Source organism: Macadamia integrifolia, chromosome 14 (assembly GCF_013358625.1).
Source record: "Macadamia integrifolia cultivar HAES 741 chromosome 14, SCU_Mint_v3, whole genome shotgun sequence".
Taxonomy (NCBI): domain Eukaryota; kingdom Viridiplantae; phylum Streptophyta; class Magnoliopsida; order Proteales; family Proteaceae; genus Macadamia; species Macadamia integrifolia.
In genome coordinates this window covers 6,756,551-6,784,149 of record NC_056570.1, presented here as the reverse complement: position 1 = coordinate 6,784,149, position 27,599 = coordinate 6,756,551, and the positions used below count along the sequence as shown (strand labels likewise).

Sequence of the window (27,599 nt, the reverse complement as noted above, 5' to 3'; positions counted from 1 at the left end):
TTCCTTGTGTAGAGGAAGCACAAATCACCCTTAGATTCAAGTTTGGTAGTCAAAAAATGAAAATCTCCACTATTTTTCGAAGTTTCCCACACTGGGGAGAAAAAATGCACAAGAGAAGATTGAAATCTTCTGAAACCGGTGAATGGTGTTTGTTTGAAATAACTTAAATAGGACCTGATTCAACCCAAATGGTCGAACTAGATGATTTGGTCAAAATTTCCCATGTTTCAACCTCTATTCTGTATGAAATTTATGGTTTCCATTGGTGCAAATCCAATCACCTCCATTTGAGATGAGAAGCAATTCCCCATTGCCAGCAAATGGTTATCCATTAAGCGGGGAAATAATATTTAAGATTAAGAAGTAGAAGAATTATGCTCCTACTCTTGCAAGAATGGACTAACATGGAAGTAGCTACCTAGCCAGACCTTCAATATAAAATGCCCGTTATTGTATAGTAAGATCCATTGTGAAAAGACCTAATTACTGGGATAATTCCATGAGTAGAAGGTGTGAACTGTACAATTACCAATAAACATCAATTAAATAGGGGGGGCTCCGGCGTATACCGATATAGGGGACCTCACCGTTAAGAAAGTAAACCAAATAGAAACGATGGAATCCACTATTTTTTTATCCATTTACATACATTTATTTTTTTTAGTATTTTTTTTGATACAGAGTATCGATAGAATTTCGTATATCGAAGCTTGGGAAATTTCGACCAAATCAACTAGTTCGACCATTTGGGTTGAATCAAGTCCTATTTGAGTTATTTCAAACAAAAACCATTCACCGGTTTCAGAAGATTTCGATCTTCTCTTATGCATTTTTTCTTTCAAGTGTGGGAAACTTGGGGAAATAGTGGAGATTTTCATTTGTTGACTACCAAACTTGAATCTAAGGGTGATTAGTGCTTCCTCTACATAAGAAAGGCATCTTGGACTAAAAAGGTAAGTCCCAACTTCCCTTTTTTTTTTTTTTAATATAATATGTTAATAAATAGGGTAGAATCATGTAATTTTTTTATATGTTGCTTAGGAGGCCCGATCTATGCATTCACGGTGGCCAATTTTTTTGCATGTTGATACCTTTTCTTTATTTTCTATTTTTAAAAATGCATTTACCTACAACATTTTTTTGAAAAAAAAGGGCTAATAGTTGGTCTTTGGTGTTCAACTTAATATATGTTGAACACCATCAGCCTAGATTGGGATACCTAGCTAATGTTGATGATGAATCTTATAGAAGAGCGGTGAGAGACTACTAAGACAATTGGGCCTAGAACATATCATGGGATGCATATGTCTCTCATTCAGGGGAGTGGCTACAACATCTGCAGTGGTACGCAACTCGTGGGATGTAACCGCGTAGACACTCTACTTGGAATTGAGTCACTACTTTCGAGTGTTGAGTAATTGAGTCACTACTGTTGAGTATTGATAGATAACTGTTGCTGATGTAATATTTTTATTTATTTTGGATCATTTGGATTATGTCTTATGTTTTGATGTAGATTGTAGACTATATATAGTCATTATGTAGTATAGTTTTTGAATTTAAGTCAACAAGTCAGCATAATGATAATTGAACCTTTGGTTCACTACACAAGTAAGACTTTATGTGTACTATTGATGTGAATGTGTTCGAAATGTTTAAAATATGATGCACACAAAAAATTAGACAAAAAAAAACACTCTTTGGGGGTCAAAACCTAAGTTTCCACCATACCAGGAAAAATTCCCCGGTATCCTCGAAATTTCCCAGGTTTCGATTGAAATTTCGGTCTCCCCAGTGGTCGAAACTTTGTCGAAACCCGATACCGTAAAGCTTGGCGATAGAAGAATCACCAATGCTGTGGCAAGGACAACTATGAGATTGGTGTCTTCTTGGTGATTTCTAGTTATAGTTTTTAGTAGGTATGTACGTTTTGCATTTGAGGCAATTGGTTGATGTTGCATAGTATTTTGCTGATTATGAAAATCTCAAAGCTGAAAGGAGATTGTTTCTGTAGAGGGTCCTGATATGGACCATTTAAAAGTGTTTATCATCCTCTATGTACAGGCTAGGTTTTGGAGTTATTGGGCATAAATCATTTTATTTTTCTCAGGAAATAAAAAAGAAGGAAAATTATCTAAAACAATAATTTCCTCTATATCTGGAAGTTTTATATGTTGACATGTTTGTTGAGTACTTGAGTACAATATAGAAAACCTTTTAGATAACAATAATTCATAGGCCCAAACTTATACTTTCCTGGAAGTATTATTTGTTTACATGTGTGTTGAGTACGTGAGTACAATATCGAAAACCTTATTGTGATAGTCCATCCCTGTTTTGATTGCCCCTATTTTTAGTGCAATATAGAACTCTTTATATTCCTTTTGTATTCAAATGACAAAAATGCCCTGTCATATATTTCTTCAACATATGTGACAGCTATACTCCCATGTCTTGTCATATATTACTTCAACATTAGATGGATAGTTTAAATATCAAAATGATTGCCTAGTTTAGACAACCTTGGACTTGGACAACGACATGAATGTTCTGGTGCTGAACTGCTGATAGCAATCCAAGTCTACAAAAGGATCTTTCAAAGAGGCAAGAGCCAAGAGTTACCACATCATCTCTGGACCACTGGATCTTGGATCTTGGCATACCATGTTGAAGGAAAAAGATGGCGTGGTGACAATTAGTTGCACTCCTGATAGTCTTTTTCAAGTCATTGAGTAAGCCATCATTGGTCAAGGCAAAATATTATATTTTCTTCTGATTTAAATGAAAGAATTGAGGAATGAGTGTTCGGTTTGTCATTCTGTAGATAAATCTCCATTTTACTTTATTTTTCTGCAGTTATTGTTCTCGATGATTCGGTGCCCCAAATGAAATTTATTCGAGAGAACTTTTGATGTTGTTCAAGTAATTCTTAACCGAACATGGGTGATTTGTGTTAAAAGAATGCAATGGGATGCTTTGTGCATTTTGTGGGATTTCTTTATTGCTTTTCTGGTTATGGTTAAGAGTCGTAGATAAGGATGACTTACCTTACAGTTCTTCCTAAAAGAAATAATCTAGATAACTGTAACTTCACAGAGATTAATCTAGTTGGTAGATATTTTCATATTGGAAATGTTATCTTGATGTTTTGGTGCATGAACTAGGGTGCCTATATGGTATCAAGTACATCTACAGAAACAGCTGGTCAAACCAAGGGTTGCAAATATTGTGCTGTAAGTTTGTTTGACTATTTTCGATCTTTTTCTGCTTTCTTGTTTATGTAGTTCTAAAAAACTTGATTTCTTGATTTGTTCAACACAGGGCTGGTCAAAGCAAGGCTATCCACGAATGAAATTTAAAGTTGCTTCAAAAGATATGGGCACAAATAACATTTCAATTATAGTTGAAGTAAATGAGAAGTTCCTAAACAAATTTCAAAATAGAAATACCAGTCAAATACTTCCTATGGATTACTGGGATTTTATACACAAAGATCCACAGCAAGAAGGCCAATTCATGAAATGGAACCAAAGAGTGCTAACAGCAGCCCAGGTCACATTACTCTCTGGTACTTTAGTTGCATAGTTGTTTGTGTGTGTGCGTGCCCACGGGTAGACATATAAGTATACATTTTCTTTTGGTCCCACGGGTAGACATATAGATATACATTTTCTTTTGGTTTGGTATGAAGTTACACCTATATTTTTTCAAATTGTTTGCATTTCTTTTGTTGCGTATTTGTGCTTGTCACTCTCACTTTCTTTTGTTATGTATTCAGGATGTAACCTCCACTTTTCAATATGGAGATTGGGAACTCTCTTACTCTTGTTTGTAATATCATATTGATTGAGGTGGTTTAAAAACAAAATGGAAGAAATGATGCTTTAAGAAGTCTGTAAAAGTAAAAGACAATTGTGAATACCTGTCTCTAGCAAGAGGTCATTGGTCCCTGCCTTCTGTAGGCATTGATCCGCTTCAGATTACTCTCTCTGAGCAAACTGAAAATGCCTCTTTAGATCCCAGCTAAGGGGAGTTTATATTAAAAAGTTGAGGTGGAATGATGCATATACATGGAGAATAGAGTAGGGGGGATGAACTCAAATAAAAGGAAATATTATCATTTAACTATTTAAGTACCTAGCTATGATCTCGTTGATTTTCTGTGTTCTTCTCTTCTCCTTTCTTTCCAACCTTTAATGTATACCAGCATTGTTTAGGGTTGATTTACTATTTTTCTTTGATTTCTGATTCTAATCTTTTGAGTTCTTAAATTTACGCATAAAGTTGTTAATTCCTCTTTAAATTTAGAGTGTTTATAGTAGAGGCTGTAGTTTGGAGTTGGTTCTTTTCAGAGGTGGTATGCATAGTTGTCAAGGCACCGACTTGGCGTCCAGGCGGGACTGTCGCCTTATTGCACTGCATATCGCCTTATATTTTTGGACTTATTTATGCAAATATCATTAAGTAAATGTTTTACTTAAGATATTATTTTACTTAATGATATTTGCATAAATAAGCAAATATCCCCTATTTGAATCCAATAAAAATAGTTTAAAAATCAAATTCTAAAAGGATAAAAATTCAAACCCCCAGTCCAAGAACAAAAAGTGGATTTTTGGTTTTAGGGCGATTTTCAACTTTCGAATGTTGAGGTTTTTCTCAATTCTGGAAATTATAATCTTTGTTGGGCTCTTTCCTTTGAACGGCGGATGTATTACCACGTCATGTGATGGCAAAACTGACAAATAAGTGATCAGGACATACACTAGACTGCCATAAATTATTGAAGAGGCATTTGGAAATTGACAATATCAACTAATCTTTTAGCTGAGTAGATCGTTGACCTAACAGGTTGGTTTTGGACTTTGGGTCACTCATGTGATTGACTATCTCTGTGGCATGAAGGATATATTGGTGGTTTCAACAAATTAAAGGGTGTAGGGATTGATATATCTATTGGATCTTCCTATTGTGTTTGTGTGGCCTTGAAGCAAGTTATAAATAGGAAGATGTTCTTTATAGGTGTTTATCTCTCTAGAGAGGAATTCACACATTTCAAGAAATGGATAAGAGACTGAGCTAAGTAGAGCCCTGAATTGATTAACTTTAAAGTGTTCAGTTTAGCCATTGATGGTGGTCAATTGATAGTGCTCCTTTCCAATTTTCTTGTGGAGTTATCACTTATCAGATTTCTAGGCAAATGGGGAGTTATGAGACAGCTATTGCTTTATGAAAGTAGGTGACAGTGTGTGTTACTCATTTTGGTGTGATAAATATGCTGCTGATTCATTGATTCATTTAGGGTGTCTAAGGAAGGGGGTCAGATGGAGGATGAATTTCCAGGGTAAGTAATTAGAGAATCTGCTAGCAACCTTCGATGGTCAAAACTGAGCCTCTAGACTGAAGAAATTCCAGGATCACATGTAAATAGAGCATCTGCTCGCTGATATGAACTCGCTAGACTAAGAGCTTCCATGGTTAAAACTATGTTCAAGGGAAAGAGCCCAAACAAAGATTACAATTGTTGGTGGGCCCACAGACTTCAACATTTCAGCGTAGTCATGGTTAACAGGTTCTATAGCACATTAAGGCCCCATAATTAGACCTAACTCAGAACATCCACATTACTCCATTTTTCTTAATATGGCTGTCTGGAGCTAATACATCCACTGAGAGTTTCAGATAAATTGATGCAGATCAGCAACACCATCAACTTTTCATTTGGCAGGTTAATTCTAAATAGCAACCTCCAATTCAATGCATCAATGCTAAATTCAACATATTTTTGAACTGAGGCCTTTTTGTGTGGCACCACATTGTCATCATACTATTAAGTCATTAATTTCCTTGGAAGTATTATTATATACCTGTGACTCACATAGAGGCTCTGTGCCACCGTGTATGCTCTCTCTTATAGACAATAAAGAAGTAATAAGTGGGACCAGCTTGTTTTAATGACATTTTGTTGGATATAATAAGAGACTTTCTCCATAATATGTTGTTTATAAGTGTCTCTTTTACTTACAGATTTTTTTTTTTGGGGGGGGGGGGTTTGGTTGGGTTGGGTTCTGAGTATCCAATAATGTCTATATCATTCTTTCATAATGTTTTGTTAGATATGATAAGTTCCTCTAATGTTGTTTTCTTTTTTACTATAATATCAAATAAAACTGGAAAATTTTACCGCATCTCCGAATTTTCTATGAAATTTCCCATCTTTGAGGCTGGAGTATGTCTTGAGTGGAGATTTAAACCTTTCAACCAAAAGTATTCAAGAAGTAATAGCCACTTAGATGCACTTAATGATATGAACATTGCTTAAGTATATTGTTATCCTAGTGCTATCATTATTGGATTAGGTCACACAAACTCAAATGGAGGATTGATTTTTTGCGTCCGTTTTTTGTTCACTTCAGAATTCTCTTATCTTTAGATCCACAACTTTGCAACTGAATATCTATTTGACTATATTTCCCATTTCATGAGTAATTTATGCGTGTTCCTGATGACATTGCAAACACTTGTGCTTATTTGATTGCCCCTTTTACAAAATAATTTCCATATGCTAACTTGTTGTGAATTCCCCTCCCCTTTTTGGCAGGTGTTTTATTTGTTGAAAGACATTGACCTTGAGTTCATAAGGAATTTTGTTCTAAGACCAGAATCACTTTTTCTTTCTTGTTTTCCTGTTACGCCCAACTGTTATCGTGTAATGGAAACAACACATATATTCTCCAATGGGCATCAATTGATTTTTGTGAGTATATTCACCTCTTCCTTCTTTCAGTTAAAAGAGTTGTCTTCATCTTTCTGTTGTTTTTTATTTCTATACCTAACTTTCTGTTGTTTTTTTAATTTCATGAATGCTCAAACTTGGCTATTGGTTGCAGGATGACCGCACCAAGGCTTATAGAGGTCTGGTGATTGACTTCAAAGGACAGTCAGATATACTTGGTTCACGTGTTTGTGACTTCTTAAATGTTTCCAGAGTAAGCAAAATTATCATGCTTCTTTTTCTTATTTTAATACTATTGGGATGGTTCTATGTTATCTTATAAGATATGCTTTTGTTTGGATTTTCTATTGCAGTTGCACACTGATAAATCATTGAGCACAGATTCCGCTTCGATGAAGTCTGGTTTGAAATGGATGAAAGAAGTTGTTCTTGGAAAGCGAACGGATTATGTGTTCCGTATGACTGTTGTTGGTGATCCAAAGATTGCACTGCATCAAATTGGAATACCTCGTGACATTTCAGAGAGTTTGTTAATTTCGGAACACCTAAACTCACAGAATCGGGATAAGTTACTCATCTGCTGTAGCTTACGTCTCCTTGAAAAGGGAGAGCTCTATGTTAGAAGGAAGGGTGATCTAATTCGCCTACATAGTACCATTCAACTTGAGATGGGGGACACTGTATATAGACATCTAGATGAGGGAGATGTTGTTTTGATAAATAGGCCTCCATCAGTGCATCAGCACTCCCTAATTGCTCTATCAGTCAGGGTCCTTCCAATTAATTCAGTTGTTTCCATAAATCCTCTCTGTTGTTCCCCCCTACGTGGTGATTTTGATGGAGATTGTCTTCATGGGTATGTTGCCCAATCCATTGACTCTAGAGTTGAGTTAAGAGAACTTGTCTCTCTAGAGCGGCAGTTAGTTAATGGACAAAATGGTCGAAATTTGCTCTCACTTAGTCACGATAGTTTAACTGCTGCTCATGTGGTCCTGAATAAGGGTGTTTTCATGAACAAGTTTAAAATGCAGCAGCTTGGAATGTCATTCAAGGGTAAGGTTGATTTTTTGAACAAGATTGAAACGCAGCAGGTTGGAATGTCATGTCCTGCTATTCTCAAAGTACCGTCACCTCACTTTTGTGTATGGACTGGGAAGCAGTTATTCAGTATGCTCCTCCCTGAGGGCTTTGATTTTGATTTCCCATCAAATGGTGTCCAAATCAGAGGAGGAGAACTTTTGTCTTCTTTGGATGAATCTTCTTGGCTACGAGATACAGATGGCAACATTTTCTCCAGACTTGTTAAAGATTTTGGGAGTGAAACCCTTGATTTACTGTTCACTGCCCAGGAAGCTCTTTGTGAGTGGATATCTATGAGGGGATTTAGTGTCTCTTTATCTGATTTTTACTTTTGCTCTGATTCATACTCCCGGAAAAATATGATTGATGAGATCAAGTGTGCCCTAAAAGAAGCAAAGCAGGTTTGTCAAGTCAAACAATTGATGGTGGATCCTACCTTGGAGCACTTTCTCAAGCATGGTGAAGAAGACCATTATGGAAAGTATCTCAACATGGAGAAGAAGAATCACTTAAACCAGAAGTCTGGTGTATTGAATCAAGTTTTAGTCGGTGCTTTTAGAGAAGTCTTTCATGACATTCAGAACTTAATCTATCAGTACTCCAGCAAGGGCAATTCACTGTTGGACATGGTAAAGGCTGGAAGCAAGGGTAGTCTTCTGAAACTTGCTCAGCAAGGCCTGTGCCTTGGTTTGCAGCATCCTTCAGCTCCATTATCTTTCAAATTTCCCGACAGGCTTTCTTGTTATATGTGGAATTGTCAGAAGGATTATGAAAATTCTGTACATAATGAATCTGAAGTACCCTGTGCTGTGGTGGAAAATTCTTTTCTTGATGGCCTGAACCCATTAGAATGTTTTGTTCATTCGGTAGCATGTCGAGATAATTCTTTTGGTGAGAATGCCGATCTTCCTGGTACTTTGACAAGAAAGCTTATGTTTTACATGCGTGATCTCTACCTTGCTTATGATGGAACAGTGAGAAGTGCTTATGGGAATCAACTTGTTCAATTCTCTTATGGTGCTTCCAAGAACTTATCTGTTAAGGATAATGACCTTAGTGAGGTGTTTGGTGAGCATACATATGCTTTTGATGGATTTGGTGGTCAACCTGTTGGCTCTTTGGCTGCTTGTTCCATTTCGGAAGCTGCATACAGTGCTTTAGATCAACCAAAGGGTACACAAGAAATTTCTCCCCTGCAAAATCTAAAGGTCCTCCTCTGCTGCATGATTTTCTTTTTCAGTAATTTTAAGCAGTTTCTCCAGTTGACCCATCCAGTTTATAATGTTTCTACCTATGAAACACTTCACTAATTATCAAAGTATTATTGGCCCCATGTGCAAAATATAATTTGTCTTGAGTGAAGCCTATGCAATTTAAGTATTGCTTGGCGGAGCATTTGTTGTGTATTGGAGTTTTATTTGGTGTGTTGGTGATTGTCCTTTTTGGGTGGGTTTTTGTTCTTTCGATTCTTTCCTTGTTTGGTTCCAACTGTCAGATTCCGTCCCCCCCTTAAATCATACGCCAGTGTGGGCGTTCTTATTTTTCTTATGGTCTATATAATGGTGATCAAATTAGTTATGGTTTTTACCCACCCTCCCCAGGAAAAAAGGTTCTGGATTTTTTTTTTTTGAATCTGGAATTGGTTTCAACTGTCTGAACATTTGGTAGTCTCTCTCTCTCTCTCTCTCTATACATATATATATGTTGAGCTAGCTTGCCAAGTCCTTGGCAACTAATTGACCTGCTCAACTTGTACTGGGTACGCATACACACACATGCAGGGAAACAAGAGCATTGGTTGTGGGCCTGACAGGGTCAGTGGAACCAAAAATCAAATAGTCTCAGTATTAAGTACAAGGGATGACACCCATATCAGGTTCTCCACCTTCATTTTGTTATTTAGTTTTTGTTACATTTCTTCCCACTGGTGCAGTGCCAGTTCTCTAATTGAGTAATCTCCATATTAAGGTTGTTACAGAAACGGATTGGTCTGAGTGATGATTATTTTTTAAGTGGGTTAATTCTACTATATGTCTTTTTTTGTTTCAAATTGGTTTGATAATAGTCATCTTAAGCAAAATGCTGGATATATTTGAGAAATTCCTTTTATTCTTTAGCTATTGTAGTTTTCATGCTGGAAGGATTCAATAAAATCGAATCTCTGTGGGTCGTAGGGCCCAGGAACAAGACCATCTGGAAAGTATGACTGCTAAAATTGTTGAGGGGGTGAACCAAAGAATTCAAAGGGAAAAAATATTTGGAACTTTTTTGGAGAAATAGAAATGTGGATGTAGGGAGAAGGGATAAATTTAAGAAACCATATCAATTAGTTTCATAATGAATTTAAATTTGGAAAAGTATAGGTATTTGACAATCAAAGTATGTGGACGGACAAGAGTTGATCTCTCTTTGTCCTAGATTATGTTTCAGGGACATTCTTCCTTTATATAATAAGACTGATGCTCTAATCAAGGTTCAAGAACTCATTTCGTTTCGGTGGTTTCAAAACCACTGAAATACCGAAATTTCGTCGAAATGGTGTACTTTTCCCCATGTGTTTCGCTGGCCATTTTGGGTGGCTAATGGATGAAGTGGCCGAAATTAGCAAAATGACCGAGATGGCTGAAATTTCTACGAAAGAGTTAATTTTTTTTGGCTGAAATGAGCGAAATTTCAAAATGAAATGACTGAAATTATGTACTTTATATTTCGTATGCCATATCGTCTCTGTTAAAAAAAAAAGAAAAAAAAAACCAAAATATCTGAGATTTCGACCAGATTTCAGAGAGCTTTCAAACCTTGGCTCTAATCCTCTTTTACTTGTCATTGTTGTTGTTGTATCTCTAGTCTCTAGCATTCTTTCTTCTGATAAAATATGTTATTCATGAAAATCATTAATTTCTCTGTTTCCAAGCGTTGTGGCTGAACTGCTATGATGACTGTTGAAGTAAAATAAAAGCTTCTTGATTACACAGTGGGGGATCATGTTTCTGGTTTTGTTTTGGAGTCCAGAGGTGTTATTTCAGTGGTGGTGCTTTCCCAATCTGCTCATAGGTGTTGGTGCTGTAAGGCATTGCTAGTATAATTTCTATCTATTTTCTTTTATAAATTTCTCCTACCCACAAAATACAACCCATAGTCAATAAGGGCCAAAAATACATTTTTAAATGTCTAGAGAATTCTCACTGGGAGGGAAGAGGGGGATGGGTCGGACAAGATAGAAGTGGGCAGTCTCTGAGAGATAACAATAAGTATGTTCCTAGGGGTATCTCTAACATTGTGGTGAGTAATCATGGCAAGTTTGGAGGAAACGTCAAAGAAGATGGCATTCCAAATTTTATCAAAGGATCTGGAGTTGGAAGTGCATCTTCTAAAGTTATGCTCCATCCAAATGTGATTGATGGCGGCATTGAAGGTGAGCTTTCCAGTAGTATCACAGATGGTGCTACCAGACAAGGTCATATCCATCCAAATCCATTCTCGCGAGAGGGAGAGGGTCCTCCTTTTGGAGGGCCAAATGGATCTGAGGACTCTCTTCCAAATACAGGAGGAGAACGGGCACTTGAAGAAAAGGTGGTTGGTGTCTTCAAGACCACACCAAGACAGGCGGCAGGATGGAGGGATTGGAATATGATGGTAAATGAGGAAAAAGATTGGGTGGGAAGACAATGGGAGACGGACTTCCAGACAGTGAAACTATGGTGGGGAATGTGGCCTCTGAACCAGATGATGTTGTGCCAAAGAGCAATAAGACTTTGAGACCTGACAAGGTTCCAAGCAGAGGAGGAAGTGAAGCGACCAGAAGGGGAGGGAGACCAAATGATTCTATTCTCTCTATAATTAGTATTTCAACACTTTGTTTATGTTGTCCAGAGAAAACTAACTATTTTCTTTCAATTTGGATTAAAACTGCAGCTGCTAAAGGTGAATTTGTTGGGAAGTAATAGCTTTCTAGGTTGGAAAATATTGTTGATTATAAAAAAATCCAGTTTCCCAATTTGGAAAATTAGATGCAAAAAAAGAAAAAAAAAAAAAAAACTGAATCTTCATGACTGAAAATCACTTTCTTTGCTTTTCCCTTTTCACTTTCTATGCACCCAAATGGATCATAAGAATTTATTAACTAAAATATAAGCAAGGTAATACAAGCAACTAATCAATGCTTAGGCTATGACTGGTCATCAATGAACAAATTATTATTATTATTATTCTTTTAATTTTAGGCATGGTATCAGATAGCAGCAGCAGTAAGATCAACAAACATTTAGGAAAGCATCTTTAAACTACAACAAGCGCTACCAATTGAGGTAGTGAATGCCAAAAGAAAAGTGAAAAGTAGCATCGTCTGCTGATGGCTATATGGCCAAATAGAAAGGTATGTATCGTATAGAATAAAATAGTCAACAGCCCAAATTGGCAAATCCAAAAGCTGTAAATTCATTGTACCTAGCAACCTGACTAAAGCTGTTGACCAGTAACAAGAAGGTGAGCAGCTGCTGGCACCCTGGTTTATGCATGAGTTGGTTCATGAATCACGATCCAACACGCCTTGGTGCACCTCCTAATTAGAAGTGTGAGTCTTTCCCACATGATTAGCTTTTATGTCCAAAGATGTCATCCAATTCTATTGAATTAATGATTGTAAACTACTAGGAAACTTATTAGGAAGGGGAGCCACTAATCTTGCATTTAATTAGGTAACTATTAATTATTGACTGTATAGGTGTCACTCTGTTGGATTGGCTCAGGTTGTGCATTGAGAATACCTTCACCAAGCCAACCTGAATCAAAGCCTTTCTCAACCTAGAACCTAAAAGAAACTTATTCGATTGGTTGGTTTCGGTCAAGAATTGTTACCTGTAATTTGCTATAAGCCAATAACAGAAAGAGGTGGCTTATATATTTACGGAGATATAATCTAATTAATAAAGATTTCATTCATTAGAAAGGAGGCAAATTGGGAAACTAGTAATTGAAAATAGGAGGGAAATAGTCTAGCAAACATAATTTTCTTATATATGAGAAAAATGTGACTTACTGGAAGGTTATGAATTAGAAAGAAAGGAAAGAGAGGCTTTAATACCATGTTTAATTAACAAACTATTGAGAGTTTGGAGAACACCTATATATCATATTTAATTCGGCTAATTCTTGTGATTTTAATAAGTTGCTTTTTTTTTTTTAATTTTGAGGGTGGGGGGTGGATGGGTGGAGTTTGGTTTATATAAAATTTGCAGTAGCTGAAGTTCACTGCAGTCATTGTACATTGGAGTTTTTATCCTCTTTCTCTTTATATATCTAACACTATTTTTTCTGGTTTCTAACTCAATGTACAGAAGGTATTGGAATGTGGTCCAAGAAAAAGTATTGTAAATCGAACCATATCATTATTTTTGTCGAGTAAACTCAGAAGATGGAATTATGGTCTTGAGTATGGAGCCCTAGAAGTTAAGAGCCATCTGGAGGCAGTATTGTTTTCAGATGTTGTTTCTACTGCCATGATTGTGTAAGTTTTGTTTCATACGGTTTCCCTTTTGTTGTTACTATAATGACGCTAATTGATTTGTGAAATGTTTTACATTCTTTGCCTTTAGCTTTTCTCCACCACAGCATCAAAGGACACACTTCAGTCCATGGGTTTGCCATTTTCATATATGTGAGGTAGATTTTGGTAGTGAAATCCTTGGAATATAGTTAATTTTCCATGCCTAATTACATTTCTTTCTGCCTTATTAATTTATGCATTTTCAGGAAAGCATGAAGAGAAGACAGTTGAATATTGACTCTATCAAAGTTGCTCTTACAAGATACCATACGGCAAAGCAAGCTAAAGTTGGTATGCTTCCAAACTTGCATATTTTGAGCAGGTAAGATGATTCCAAATTGGAATATTCTTGAATTTGTGCAAGATGGATATTTCTTTGTATGTTTACCTGTTCCTGTTTTGACGTTTAGAAAATTTTCAGATGATCTTGGGGCTTATGTTAAAGGCACAAGGTTTCCTATGCATGCATGATATATCCGTACACAAGGTTTTTTTGCATTGGGTGGCTAATGGGAGGCCAGATCTGCCTAGTAGATGGCTGATCTGGGCAATCCAACTGTCGGATAGACAGGGGCACCTCCTGGATTTCCCACATGTCCAATTTGATGTCCTATTTCATCCATGTGACCCACCATGTATAGAGCCTCTTTCCCTTGCATTTTCAGCCATAAACTGGGGGGGTCTATTCTGGCCACTCACAACAAAGGTGTAGATAGGACCATAGAGATTTTGAGAAAGGTGAAAAGAAAGGTAAAAACATTTTATTGTATTAATAGTACTCAAAAGAGCAACCTGTACACTTAGGATGCTGTACACATGACACAAAGTTCTTGTTGGATTCTTATAAAAGCTCCCCCAACCCCCCCCCCCCAAAAAAAAAAAAACTTGTACAATGTCAATGCAAAACCAAAGCCATAACTAACTGGACTGTTTTACATGATGTACTGTCTTATTCAATCGGAACTAACCAGAGGAGCATAGGGTGATGTTAGCAGCATGTCCATGAAGTTGAGCACCAATTGAGCTGCAGTTTGCTGAATAAAGGTGTCCAAATATGCCTGTGTATAGATTGTCTAGGTTGTCCATGACATATCTGTTGAACACATGAAATTATGTAAAAAAAATAGAAAAATAATAAAATCAGTGGAAATTTCCAAATACAACTTTCTGCAGAATATCAACCTGAGCAATACTATATCAATTCTGCCGGGAAAGGTATTTACAAAGTTATAAAGCATTAAAACTTCTTGCTTCTTTATGCTGATTATGAAGGGTGTGCTATACTATTCACTTTGCCGGGTCCGAGCTCTTGGTGGATTATGAAAGTAATGAAATTGATTGTATCCTCTGACAACAGCAGAAACAACTCCTTTCCACAGCCTTAAAAAATACCAGGTTACCCATAAGGATTTATAATATTTATTAGGGACAGTGATCTACATGCTGCCCGATTGTATGGGCATCTCCCATGCCAAGCCAATGGGCGCATGGGGGGGGGGGGAGTGCTTATGATTCATATTCAGGGTTCTCACATGGTCAGGGAGAAGAGAGTATGAGAAGAAGTGTACTACTGGGAGTGTGCACATCAATTTTCTATTTATGACCCCCGAGCTTTAAACTTTTTTTCTTTTCTGCTTCATGCTTTTGTGCAGCTCCACTATTGGAAAGTTGTTCATGGTCGTTGGCTCTCTTATGTCTTTTATGGAATCCCAAATTTCAAAATGTTGGGACTTTTTTTTGAACATTTCCTGCTTATTTTGTTTCAAGATCTCAGAAGCTGAGTCTAAGAAGCTCTTAATGATCACAATGTGCTTTTTTAGGAGCTTGGTAGTATTCATCTATATAGGCTCGAGGGCTATAATTTTGCTAACAACCGAGGGGTCAGACTTGTATATGTTTGTCTTCTTCTGTTCCTTGTATCTTTTCTTGTTTCAAAATCTCTCCCTGTACCACATTCGGTACTTCTTTTATTTTAAAATTTTTTCAGGCAATGCCATCTAGCCATATGACTCATGTGAGTGGCTGAACAGGGTCTTTCTCTATTGTTCTTTGAGGCAACAACTGCAGCGCAACTATATCAGTGACGTTATAGGAGAATTTCTAAATGCACTTAAGGAATCATCATTTCTTTGTAGATATCTTTCCTTACCATATACTACACAACTGCTTTGGAAGTGAAATATTGTGTTTTAGTGGTTAGTCATCCAGTAATAGTAAATTGAAGTGGTTATTCTAAATCAGGACATAAATAAAAAATATTATGTAATTCCATATGTTCTTTTGGCTTCATGGTAATGTCATTGTCATGTTCTGATGTCTGGTCCAGCTATTTAAGACTCGTCTCCATTACCTTGGGAAATATTACTTACTAAGGGAGTTGTTCTGCTTGAGAAAACTGCAAAGTTTTGATGATAGAAAAATGCGAAATAGGTATGATTAACTACATGCGTAGACTATATCAACAACTTGTGGAATTTCTTGGGAAGATCTTGAAAATTTAATGAAAAAATCGTACTTCTGTAAGATTCTATGCATTCCCCAGTTGAAATATTCTTCGGTACAAATATTTTCTTGTCTATAAACTACAACTTCAAGATACGTTTTCTTTGGACATATTTCTATGATGTGTATATATTACTTTCAAACATCCAACATGTTCAAAACTTGGTATCACATTAATTATAAAGCCAATTATTTTTACCAGTGAGCCGGGTTTGAATCCACTAGGTCTCAGCTAGAACTGAAAGTCTAACTGTAATATCATACTGTTTGACTTATCTGATTATATGACAGGAATTGTTTGGTAGCTGATGCTCAGAAGGAAAATCTTGGGAGGTTGTGTATCACTGTTGCAGTTGAAATTGCCAATGGTGCTTCTGTTGAATTGGATGACGTCCGAGACATTCTGATACCAATTCTTCTTGGAACTGTTGTTAAAGGTTAGTACTGTTCCAGACTATTGTTTTTCATCTGGTGACTTGTTGACATTGTCACTTTATTCTTTTGGATGGGCACCAAACAAGAGTATTTATTCGGAAAAGGGGGTCGAAATTTTGAAAAAACAAAAGTAGATTGGACCCCTTTCATTTGTGGAGGGTGTTTGATCCATTTATTTTATAGGAGATTGTTTGTTTATTTCTTGTCATTGTTGCTATGGCTCTTCATCACAACACTTGTTCAATATCTGTACATACATAGAAAAAGTGGATGAGGCATGTTTGAATTCCTTTGATACTTCCTCTTATTTGGTATGATTATCTCAATCATATTGCTCAGATCTTTTTTTTTTTGGATGAATAAATAATTCATTACCAAGGAGAAGAATATGCAAAGGAAAAAAAGGGGGAGGGGGAGCCAAGCCGGAACAAGCCCTCGAAGGAAAACAAGGATGGACTAAGCCCAACTAAAGAAGGGGAGCATTAGGGGGGATAGTAGAGGAGGGGAGACCCCATGAGACAATAATAAGCGTGTTCCTTGGGGAGTCGCGAACCGGACGATGACGAAGACAACTGAGCTTGGAGCTAACATTAAAGTAGATGGCATTTCAAATCTCATCAAAGGAATGAGAGTTGGAAGTCCATCTACAAAGATTTCGCTCCATCCAAAGATGGTTGATGGTGGTGCAAAAGGCGAGCTTTCCGATTGTGTCGCAGATGTTAGAGCCTCCGAAGGTCATGTCAACCCAGATCTATTCGCGGGCAAGGGGGAGGATAGGCGGACGAGAGGGCCAGTAGTAGCGAAGGACCCTCTCCCAAATAGAAGCAGAGAAGGGGCAGGAAAAGAAAAGATGGTCAACATCTTCAGTGCCATTCCAACACAAACAACGAGAGGAGGGGACTTGGATGTGTCAGAAGTTAAGGAAGAACTGCATAGGGAGGCAGTAGGAGAGGGCCCGCCACGTAGTAAAGTTGTTGCGAGGGATATGGCCTTCAAGCCATATGGTTTTATGCTAAGGAATGACGGGGCCTTTTGAATGGATGAAGTCCTAGGCAGAGGCAGAAGTGAACAAACCCGAGGACGAGGGGAGCCATTTGACCTTATCCTCTAATCCTCTGTGCCCCAGGGGGAAAGAGGACCAGAGATCAGCAAGAGGGGGTCCAAGCACCATGAGAGAGGATGGGGGTGACCATGGCAGATCTGGTCGAGCTAGAGGTGAAGATTCTAGGAGTGACCAAAGGAAGAAGGATACCAGAGGGGTGCCAGGGATCTAACCAAGGAGAGGTGGAGGATCCATTGCCTATGGAGAAGGAGATGGCTGGGAGGGCAAGATGTCTACAGTTGAGGATATTACGCCAAATCCAAAAGGCATCTGCAGAGGGGGAGGCAGTCCAAAAGGAATCATTCTTGAGAGGAGCAGAGTAGACCCAGGAGACCCAGATACTACACTGTTTGGAGGCAATTTTTTAGATAAGCTTCAGGATGCCCACCGAGTTGACATCTTTGATTTGCCTAAGGCCAAGAACCCCTTTAGCTTTAGGGCGACAAACTTTGGACCAGCGCATGGGATGGAAGAATCTAGAGGAATCTGTGCCTTTTTAGAGGAGCGAACATAGGAGGGAATCGATGGCTTTGGATGTGGAAGCAGAAGGATGAATATGCCAGACCAGTAGAGATATAGGGATTGGAGGACTGATTGAATGAGGACCAGACGACCAAGGTAGGGGAGGATCTTGCCTTTCCAAAGCTGAAGCCTCTTCCGAATGGAATCAGTGATGGGGGAGTAGTGGTGGGGGAGAGCTTGGAGGAGATGAGAGGAAGACTCAGATACCTAACAGGGAGGGATCCAAGAGAGAATCCAGAAATGGTGAGGAGCTGGGTTTGGTAGGCATTAGAGACCCCATAGAGGAAAAGATTGGATTTGAGGAGATTAATACGTAGGCTGGAGAGGGACTCAAAGAAATGGAGAGAAGCCATGATATTGGTGATGGAAATAGGATCAGCTTTGGAGAAGATCATGAGGTTGTTAGCAAAGGCAAGATGGGTTAATATGAGATATTTACATTTGTGGATGGGAAAGATGAGGTGTGGGTTAGTGGAGGATTGGATGGGACGGGAAAGAACCTCAAGGGCCGAACAGAAGAGGAAAGGGGAGAGGGGGCAACTTGCCTGATACCCACAGAAGAAGAGAAGTAGACCGAGGGGCTACCGTTGATAAGGATAGAGAAGCAGGGTGTGGAGATGCAGTAGAGAATCTAGTGGACAAAAGAGGGGGGAGAACCTCATATCCTTAATTATGATCATATCGGAAAAAATTTAGCCTAATCTTTGGGGGTGTGGAGGATTGGCAGGAAGCTGGGATTTTGGTGGACTCCCCACCAGATTAACTTAATATTTATGATAGATTACATCCTCTAATTGGTACAGTTCCAAGTCTCAGCATCATCCAAGATGTTCTAGTAAACTCATTTTGAAATTCAATATTCTTATTAGGGTAAATTACACTTAGGGTACCTTTAGAGAAACTTCATATGAGGTACCTCACCTTTCAAAAACTATGTTTGAGGTATCTTTTTTCGTATTTCCAATTTTCCCATACCACCACCTCCAAAACACACAGCCTATCGCTGTCCCTTGTGTGGCTGTCATCCGCCCCTTACCACCTGCACACCCACAAGTGCAATCTGCTCTGTTCTCGCTGCTGAGTGCTATTTTGGCAGGAGTGCGGTGCGGAGAAGAGATGAAACTTTGAAATTCGTTGGCGGAAGAAGTGATGAGAATGCAAGCGGCAATGAGGGATAAGGCTCTGGATCAAGACACGATTCAGAGGTTCGTTTCTCTGGTGAAGGCAAACGTGGAAGTGGAGGACCAAATCTGATTATTTGAGAGGAGTGACCTTTTGTATCAGATGGCTGTCTGAAGAGCCCAACGACCCTATGCTACTTGCCAATCACACACAGTTCCTTTATGTTGTCGTCTACAACCATGGCAAGTAAGTTCAGAGTTCTTTTTTGGTTTCAAATGTATAACTTAGAACTGTTGGATCTTGGGGGGCCTGTGGGGGACAGGTAAAGCAGCCATCTCTGAAAGAGTAAGGGTATCCCATTTTTGGAAAAATGACCATTTGATACTGAGATCACCACTATACTAAAACGATCTTGATTTCGGTTGTCAAGTTAGTTATGGTAGTATAGTGTGGGAAGTACGTTTTACTTGCCCAACTTGAGTTTGAACAAAGAGCATAGTATAGGGTACTACTGCAATATGCTCCAAAGTAAGAACTTGTGCTGACTCTATAATGGAGTGGTTATGAAAACAGAGGGAGGAGTACCTCAAAAGGGCGATTTGGGTGGTGGGGAAGAAGGAGATGCCGAGGCGTTGAGAAAGTATGCGATGTTCCTATGGGTGGTGAGGAAGGACATAAGTGCGGTGGACAAGACATACTTAGAGGCGATAACGACGGAGCTAGGGAACACGTTCCATGCCGCCTGCTATGCTCATTTCTTGTGGAATACCGGTGGCGAGGACTCTTGCTATTGCTCAACTCTCCCGAATACAACTTCAATCTCGATGTTTGACTAAGAGATTGTCCACACTATGACAGCCCCACTTCCGTTAAAATGAATTAACAGCCAAACACCACCTCTGCGATGCCCATGGCTCTCTTTCTCTTTCTTCCCCCTCCCCCACGACTCCGGCACCCCGCCGTGTTTCTCTCCCCCGAATGTTCCCTCACTCTCTCTCTTCCCCCGGCTCACTCTTTGCATCCTTCCCATCTTCCTATTCTCTCGCTTTCTCCCGCTCTGTTTCCCTCACTCTCTCCCCCTCGTCGGTTTCCTCCACTCTCTTCCCCCCCTTCTGTCTCCCCGACTCCCTCTCCCCCTGGCTCATTCTTAGCATTTGTCTACTCTTTGTTTCTTTCCCTCCCCCATGGGTGGGTGCTATGACAAATCGGCTGTAGAAGAGAAGCATAGAATGGGGTGGAAAAAGAGTGTGCTAAACATAACATAAATGGGCAAAGTTGGAAATATGAAAAAGAAAAAGTATCTTAAACATAACATTTATGAAACATGAGGTACCTGACCTCAAACATAATATTTATAAAATGTGATGTTTCTCAAAGCTCTCCTATTCTGACTTCCCTAGAGCCTCCGGTAGCACAGGTACCTGACCTCAAACGTAATATTTATAAAACATGAGGTTTCTCAAACTGGGTTTTTGAAACATGATGCACCTTAGGTGTAATTTCTTAAAACTTAGGGCATCCAATTGTCATTTACCCTTATTGTCTACATTCAATTAAATATCTATCTACTTTTCTAGTGAACTGTTACAGAACCCACACAAAAAATTGAGTCTTTAAAATTCCAAAGTATGTGCTGTTCACAATTTTGTTGATACTTTTTTATTCATGATGTGGTGATGTCTTTTTGTGTTTAGGGTTCTTGGAGGTTAAAAAAGTGGATATTTTGTGGAATAATCTGCCCAAGGCATCAAAGTCCCTTAAAGGTTCTTCTGGAGAACTTTATTTGAGGATTTCAATGTCAAAAAGTGGCGATAAAGCACAAATATGGAGTGTTCTTCAGGATGTGTGTCTTCCAATAATGGATCTGATTGATTGGGAGCGCAGTCACCCAGACAATATTTATGACATATGTTTTACCCATGGCATAGATTCTGCATGGGAATATTTTATAAGAGTGAGTTTTTTGTTATAAGTTCTTTCACCGTGGTATAAGTTTTGATTGCGAACCATAGCATGATTTATGACCTTTATTCTGTTCTTTGAAATGCAGAGTTTGAGGTCTGCATTATCTGATGTTGGGAAGACTGTACTTCCAGAGCATTTGCTTCTTGTTGCAAATTCTCTTTCATTTACTGGACAGTTTCTTGGATTGAGTGCACCTGGGCTAAAGAAGCAAAGGCATTTGACATCCATCTCATCCCCCTTTATGCTTGCTTGCTTTTCTGTTAGTCCTCATATACGTTTCTTGTGAAGTTTTATTGCATTTTGCTTTTTTATATTGGAGCAATTTCTACTTGCAGCCCACTCATTTCATTTTTTATTGGAGGAACTTGTTGCAGAGTCCTGGTGCTTGCTTCATCAAGGCTGCTAAAGAAGGGGCTAAGGATGATCTTTTGGGGACTTTGGATGCACTGGCTTGGGGAAAGAAGGCTCCGATCGGAACTGGCGGACATTTTGATATTTTATATTCTGGAGAGGTAGATACTGTTGCTTTTGTTAATGGATTGGCACAAGACAGACCTCTAAAAATGCTAATTAGGTTGCTATAAGTTCTGAAAGGAAACTGGAGATGAGATAACTCGTTGGTTTGAGTCTCATCAATTTCCGCTTGTCGATTACCGTCACGTTGTTAGACATATTATCCAGGAAATTCTGAACAGACCATCAAGTCTGCATTCGTTATGTTCATTGATGGATTTCCTCTATATACTACATGGAAGTACACATTAATTCACTATCTTGTAACTAAGAAGTTCATTTTGCCCTAAAATGCCTGAACAAAATAGTTCTCACTAACATGTGGTACAAGACAGAAATAACCCCTATTTAGCTAAAACTAATTAGGCTCTTGCTAATCATAATTACAGAAAGTTAAACACTTTGCACCAGTCAATAATTAGTTAATTTATGATTTACTACAGTTTGGAACTTTGTATATGACTATAACTGCATGTATCTTATTATATTATAATATGATCATCTGGTTTTCAAAGGACAGTTGCTGCCTAATATAGAAAATGGTCAACCATCGTCAGTTGCTTGGTATTCCTTTTCTGAATGAAGTTTAAAAACTTCTTTTACTTACTGAATTTTCTCATGTGCTGATCTTATCCTTTGTCCCACTGCATATTATCCATTATCTTCTCCATTACTGGAGACCAAATGCTTTTGGAGACAAAGTTAGAGGTGTTGAAAAATGGTTCAGCAACTATTAGCTGGATCTTGCAAGGAGAAATGTACAGCAAAAACCATGAAAACAATGCCAACCAAGCAATCAGGTTGTGTACATGACAAAAAATCCCCTAACATGGTAAAACTCCACTTTCACGGGGTCCTAGGAGGGGTAGATTTGAAATGATCCTAACCTTTGACATTTTTTGCACAAAGCAGCTGCTCTCAGACTCAAGCTGGAATCTTTGTGCTGGAAAGTTGAGTTTCATTATCACGCCAAGCAACAAAGGAGCTCTTGATTATTTTGAAAATGAATGAGTTCTCTTACAATAGCATAAGGTGCTGGTTGTGTTTGGTGATTTTTTGCATTTTGGATGTGGGTCTCATATGATATGTAAGAGGGCCTTTTCTTGGGGTGTTCCCTCTCACTTTTCTAATCTCTTTGTTATAGTTCTTTATATATTTAGTAACTTGTTCTTTTGTGGTATTGGCTTTGGCAACATTCTGTAATTGCTTGTTTGCCATTTCAATTTGCAATGCGTGATCTCTTATTTCTATAACTTGGTTGGTTTATTTATCTTTTCATGGTCTGACTCTTTTATCTTTCAACACATAAGCAGGGGCATAAACTTGATGAGCCTCAGGATATCTATGACATCTTGTGTCACCAACTGAAATCGCAGGGGGAGAATATTGAGAACAGGGTATCTCATAATCCCAAAAATACCGGACTGAGCTCTAGTCAACTTAACCTTTTTCAAATACTCAAGGGTCATAAAAGTATCTGCAAGGAATGGGATTCTCAATCATTGTCTATAAGTGATGATCCTCCACATAAAGGACAGAGAAGTTTGGATTGCATATTAGATTCGGTTCTAAGAAATTTCTATTCTGCAGATGATATTTTGAGGATGAACATTTCATTGAAGAACATTTTACAAGAGTAAGTTGATGTTTAGTTTTTTTCTTCCCTTCTGTATCTCTTGTTATTGACATGATGTTAGTGAGTTTTTTTCTCTTTGAATAACTTGTTTCTTTGTATTTTTTCATATATACAACAACAACTCAGCCTTATCCCAACTAAATAGGGTCGGCTACATGGATCCTTGCCCTCGAATCAGTTTTATTCGAGGTCATACTTGATACAAGGCCTAAACTATGCATGTTTTGTTAAAGTATACATTGACACTGCCCTACCCGAACAATTTAAGCTTTTCGGTGAAATGGTAGGACACATGGTATCAGAGCAGGGAGATCGAGTGTTCAGCTCCTGCCTCCTGGTAAGTGCAAAAATTGGGTAAGGGCAGACACTTCTTCTCCTTTAGTGCCGCGAGAAGAAATTCCGGTGAGCTCCGCGTGCAAGGACCATGGGATCTTGGATTGCACGTGTAGGGGGAGTGTTAATGTAACATCGATGCTGCCCTTCCCTAACAGTTTGAGCTTTTAGGTGAAACAGGAGCAAATAAGTCTTTCTTCACTACTTCTCCAAGGGTCATTTTAGGTCTGCCTTTGGCTCTTTTCGTTCCTTCAATCTAAATCAAATCACTCTCCCATATTGGAGCACTCAAAGGCCTCCGTTGGACATGGCCATGCCACCTCAACAACTTTCTCATAGTTCATCATGTTTTGGAGCTACTCCCAAATCATCTCTAATATGATCATTATTTAGATAATCCTTCCCATGTTGCCACACATCCATCTCAACATCCTCATCTACATTGCATTGAGTTTATCTACATGATGGTTCTTAATTGCCCAACATTTTGCACCATACATTATAAACGGTTGAATGAATGTCCTATAAAGTTTTCCTTTTAAGTTTTAAAGAAGTACGTCGATCACACAACACTCTGAATGCACCTCTCCACTTCAACCATCCTATTTTAATTCTTTGTGAAACATTATCCTCTATATCTCCGTCTTCATTCTATTTATCTTTAAACCTTTTGATTCCAAGGTTTATCTCCATAACTCAAACTTTACGTATTCTTTGGTTTTGTCTCATCTACCAAAACAATATCATCAACAAAAGCATACACCAATGAAACTCATTTTGAATGTCTCTGGTTAAATGATCCATGATAAGCACAAACAAATAATGGCTTGAAGCTTATTTTTGGTCATATGTATTTTATGGGAAAGAGAACTTTGCCTATCCGCGTTCCCACACCCAGACACATGGGGAAATATGAAATGATTGGGTTTGTAGAGTAAGCAATGCCATTAGAAGGAAATGTGAAGGGATTCTATATTTCAGTGAAGATATCTTTTTTGGGTGAATAATTAATTCATTACCATAGAGAAAAGAAAAAAAGGGGGGGGTATATAAGCTCCGAAGGGGAGCAAACCAATAAAGTAGCAAAAGCAGCAAAACCCCTAATCAGGGTGGTGGGGGGATAAGGGAGGGGGAAAATAAAACTAAGATCATGAAATCCTTCAAAACTTACAATAGTCTTGTACATTATTTAGTGAGATCTTCAACCAGACTCATTGTTGTGTCATGGGGTCTCCCCCCTCCCTTGACATTTCAAGTTAGGTTACTTTGTCCATATAAGTTCTTTATGGATGCTAGAAGATGTCAAGAGAGAGGCGATGGAAGAAGAAGATAAGAACAAACTACGGAACCACGATAGACTCAGATTTAATTCTATTGTGATCTACCCCTTTATTTGTAACAACAAACAATAGACTCTAAATAGGAGTCCTACTAAGAGTGTACAAGCCTAGTACTAATTACAAAGTGACTATACAACTCAAAGAGATGTAAATATACCACAATATATACCACAATATGTATACTCCCTCTATCGTGACTAACAACTTAACAAAATAGAGTACCACGGGACAGTAATACCCCCGTGATGCATCTTAACATGGACGAAAGCTTTTATAGAAGTGGTTAAACATTACTTTACAACAACAACAACAAACTTAGCCTTATCCCAACTTAATGGGGTTGGCTACATGGGTCCATACAAAATAAAATAGAAAAAGTCCGAAAAGAAGTGGGTGAGTGGAAAGATGGATAGAGAGATGAGAAGATAAAGATGAGAGTAAGAGGAAAGAGGGACAACCCTGTAGTTAGGAAAATCTAGCTAAATGGGGTCGGCTACATGGATCCTTGCCCTCTAATAGGTTCTATTCAAGGTCATACTTGGGACAAAACCAAGGCTGTGCATGTCATTCCTCACCACTTCGTCTATGATCATTTTAGGCCTACCCCTAGCTCTTTTGGCTCCTTCAATCTGGATCCGTCACTTTACTAGGCGTCCTCAGGCCCCTTTTGGACATGGCCATACCACCTCAAACGACTTTCACGGAGCTTGTCTTTGATCGGGGCCACTCCCAGAACAGCTTTAATATGCTTGTTCCTTACTTTATCCTTCCTAGTTTTACTGCACATCCATCTTAACATCTTTATCTCAGCCACACATGGCTTCTCAATATGACTCTTCTTGACACCCAACATTCCGCCTCATACTTCATAGCTAGACGCACAACAGTCCTATAGAATTTCCCTTGAGCTTTAGAGGGATACATGGCATACGCTGATCGCATAAGACTCCGGATTCACCTCTTCACTTCAGCCATCCCACTTTAATTCTCTGTGAAATATCATCCACCAAGTCACCTTCTTTATTTCCTAATTTTTTATTTATGGAGGAATTGGGTGTTTAGTTTCAGCCTTTCCTGATCATTGATGAACAAATAAATACAAATTACATTTCATGACATACCATTCCAGTTCATTTGGATTTCACCCAACCCATGTTCAAATTGCTTTATCTTCGGGTGTGATTTCAAATTGAATTTTTTCTATTTGCATGGACAGTGCTAACTCTATTGTAGGACATTTTATATGAAGAAAAAATCAGCTCATTTGGCATGAAAGGAGTTGCCTACTTTCCTTAGATCTATCATTGTGTACTTTCTGCACATCCAGCTCAATCTGATCATCATCATCATCACTAGAATTCATTCTCAATGTATTGGTGCAACAAGTTAGTGATAGTGTCCTTGATGTCATTCATTGAATCTTTTCTGAATTTAAATTCTGGTTCCAAATAAAACTCTTAATCCAGTCGTGAGGAAGAGAATGGATGTGCCTGAAACTGGTGATTGAAGCCAATACTACTGTGGGCTACTGAGATTCAGTGGAAGAGGGGGAATGAAGGCAATAGCAAAATGGGTTAATTTCGTAGCAGGGCCATCATTGGTTACAGACAGTTCTGAGCATTGTCCAGTCGATTGAACATGACCATAGAGAACCGAGACTGAGAGGACCACGGCTGCAAAGTCACAGAAAGTAAGCACCATAGCAGTGCCCTGTTGGATATGGAGTTGCTTTAAACATTTTTCACTGATGGTAGGAAAGAAGGTTGGCAGAAAATATGTAGTGCCTCCCTGGCCGACACAGCAGATCGAAACTCATCTTCATCTCTCTCTCTCTGTCTCTCTCGCTCACTCAAAACCACCTCCTTGTTCCTCCTGACACTCAATTCCCTTCTCTCCATTGAAACTTGTCTTTGTGTTTTCCAAATTGAATTCAAGAATGAAAAACATCGGTCTAAACTTATTTCTCATTTTGGCCATTCTAAGATTTTAATTTTCTTTTAAATGAAAAAACAAACTGAATTATACCAAACACTATTTTGGATCGAACCATTTCAGGCCTCAAATGAGAAATGGAAGCCATACCTAATGCTGCCTTCATATCAAGATATATAAACTGACAACTACCATATATGTAGGCATGATTGTATAAGTTGGATACCTGATACTAATTTTGTGATAATTATTTATATTTCATTCTCCCTGGAGTGTGTTCTGGCTGTAGCTAAGTACTATGCTAACAGAGGAATTCCCCCTTTTCCTACTTGCTTCTTGCTGTAATCTGCTATGAGACTGTTGCATGTAGGTACGAGATTGATGAGTGCTTAAATGAAAGAGACAAATCCATGTTGTTGAAGGCATTGTATTTCCACCCTCGAAGAGATGAAAAGATGGGATGTGGACCTCAAGACATCAAGGTAATTCAAAGGCAAACGACTGGAAAGAGAATGATGTGATGCCAATTGTGTGAATTTTTCATTCTAATAGAAATTGACATCTTGTTTCAGGTGCAAGTTGCACATTGCAGAAGTGTATATATATATATATATATATTTAATGAGATTAAGCTTACTCGAAGACAACTTGTTTTCAGGTGCAAGCTGCTCTTTGTGGAAGTATAGATCCTATTCTTTGTATCCGTGGAATGGAATTTTCATGATCATGATGTGTCCATAATTGTTTGGTTTACATTAAGGTTGTTCAAGTACATAACCTAATTTCATTAAGGTTGTTCAAGTACATAACCTAATTTTATCACCCCCTCCCCGCCC

The 27,599-nt window shown here is 38.4% G+C and overlaps 1 protein-coding gene across 3 annotated transcripts in view; it reads left to right on the top strand.

Annotated features, from left to right (window-relative positions):
- The window catches only part of LOC122061850 (DNA-directed RNA polymerase IV subunit 1), a 47,973-nt gene extending 20,380 nt beyond the window's left edge, over positions 1–27,593 (top strand). Inside the window, exons 8-22 of one of the 3 annotated variants that reach the window (XM_042625354.1) lie at positions 3,165–3,233; positions 3,322–3,552; positions 6,602–6,757; positions 6,891–6,989; positions 7,090–9,024; positions 13,153–13,322; positions 13,411–13,477; positions 13,568–13,683; positions 16,155–16,300; positions 20,739–20,998; positions 21,095–21,268; positions 21,384–21,521; positions 22,836–23,158; positions 27,134–27,245; positions 27,422–27,593. In XM_042625354.1, the coding sequence (XP_042481288.1) occupies positions 3,165–3,233; positions 3,322–3,552; positions 6,602–6,757; positions 6,891–6,989; positions 7,090–9,024; positions 13,153–13,322; positions 13,411–13,477; positions 13,568–13,683; positions 16,155–16,300; positions 20,739–20,998; positions 21,095–21,268; positions 21,384–21,521; positions 22,836–23,158; positions 27,134–27,245; positions 27,422–27,487 (4,062 nt within the window). In that variant the 3' untranslated portion in view covers positions 27,488–27,593. Of the gene's footprint in view, positions 1–3,164; positions 3,234–3,321; positions 3,553–6,601; positions 6,758–6,890; positions 6,990–7,089; positions 9,025–13,152; positions 13,323–13,410; positions 13,478–13,567; positions 13,684–16,154; positions 16,301–20,738; positions 20,999–21,094; positions 21,269–21,383; positions 21,522–22,835; positions 23,159–27,133; positions 27,246–27,335 lie in introns of those variants that run through there. The other 2 variants (XM_042625353.1, XM_042625355.1) reach the window with 2 other exon arrangements.
- Positions 27,594–27,599: the final 6 nt, after the last annotated feature.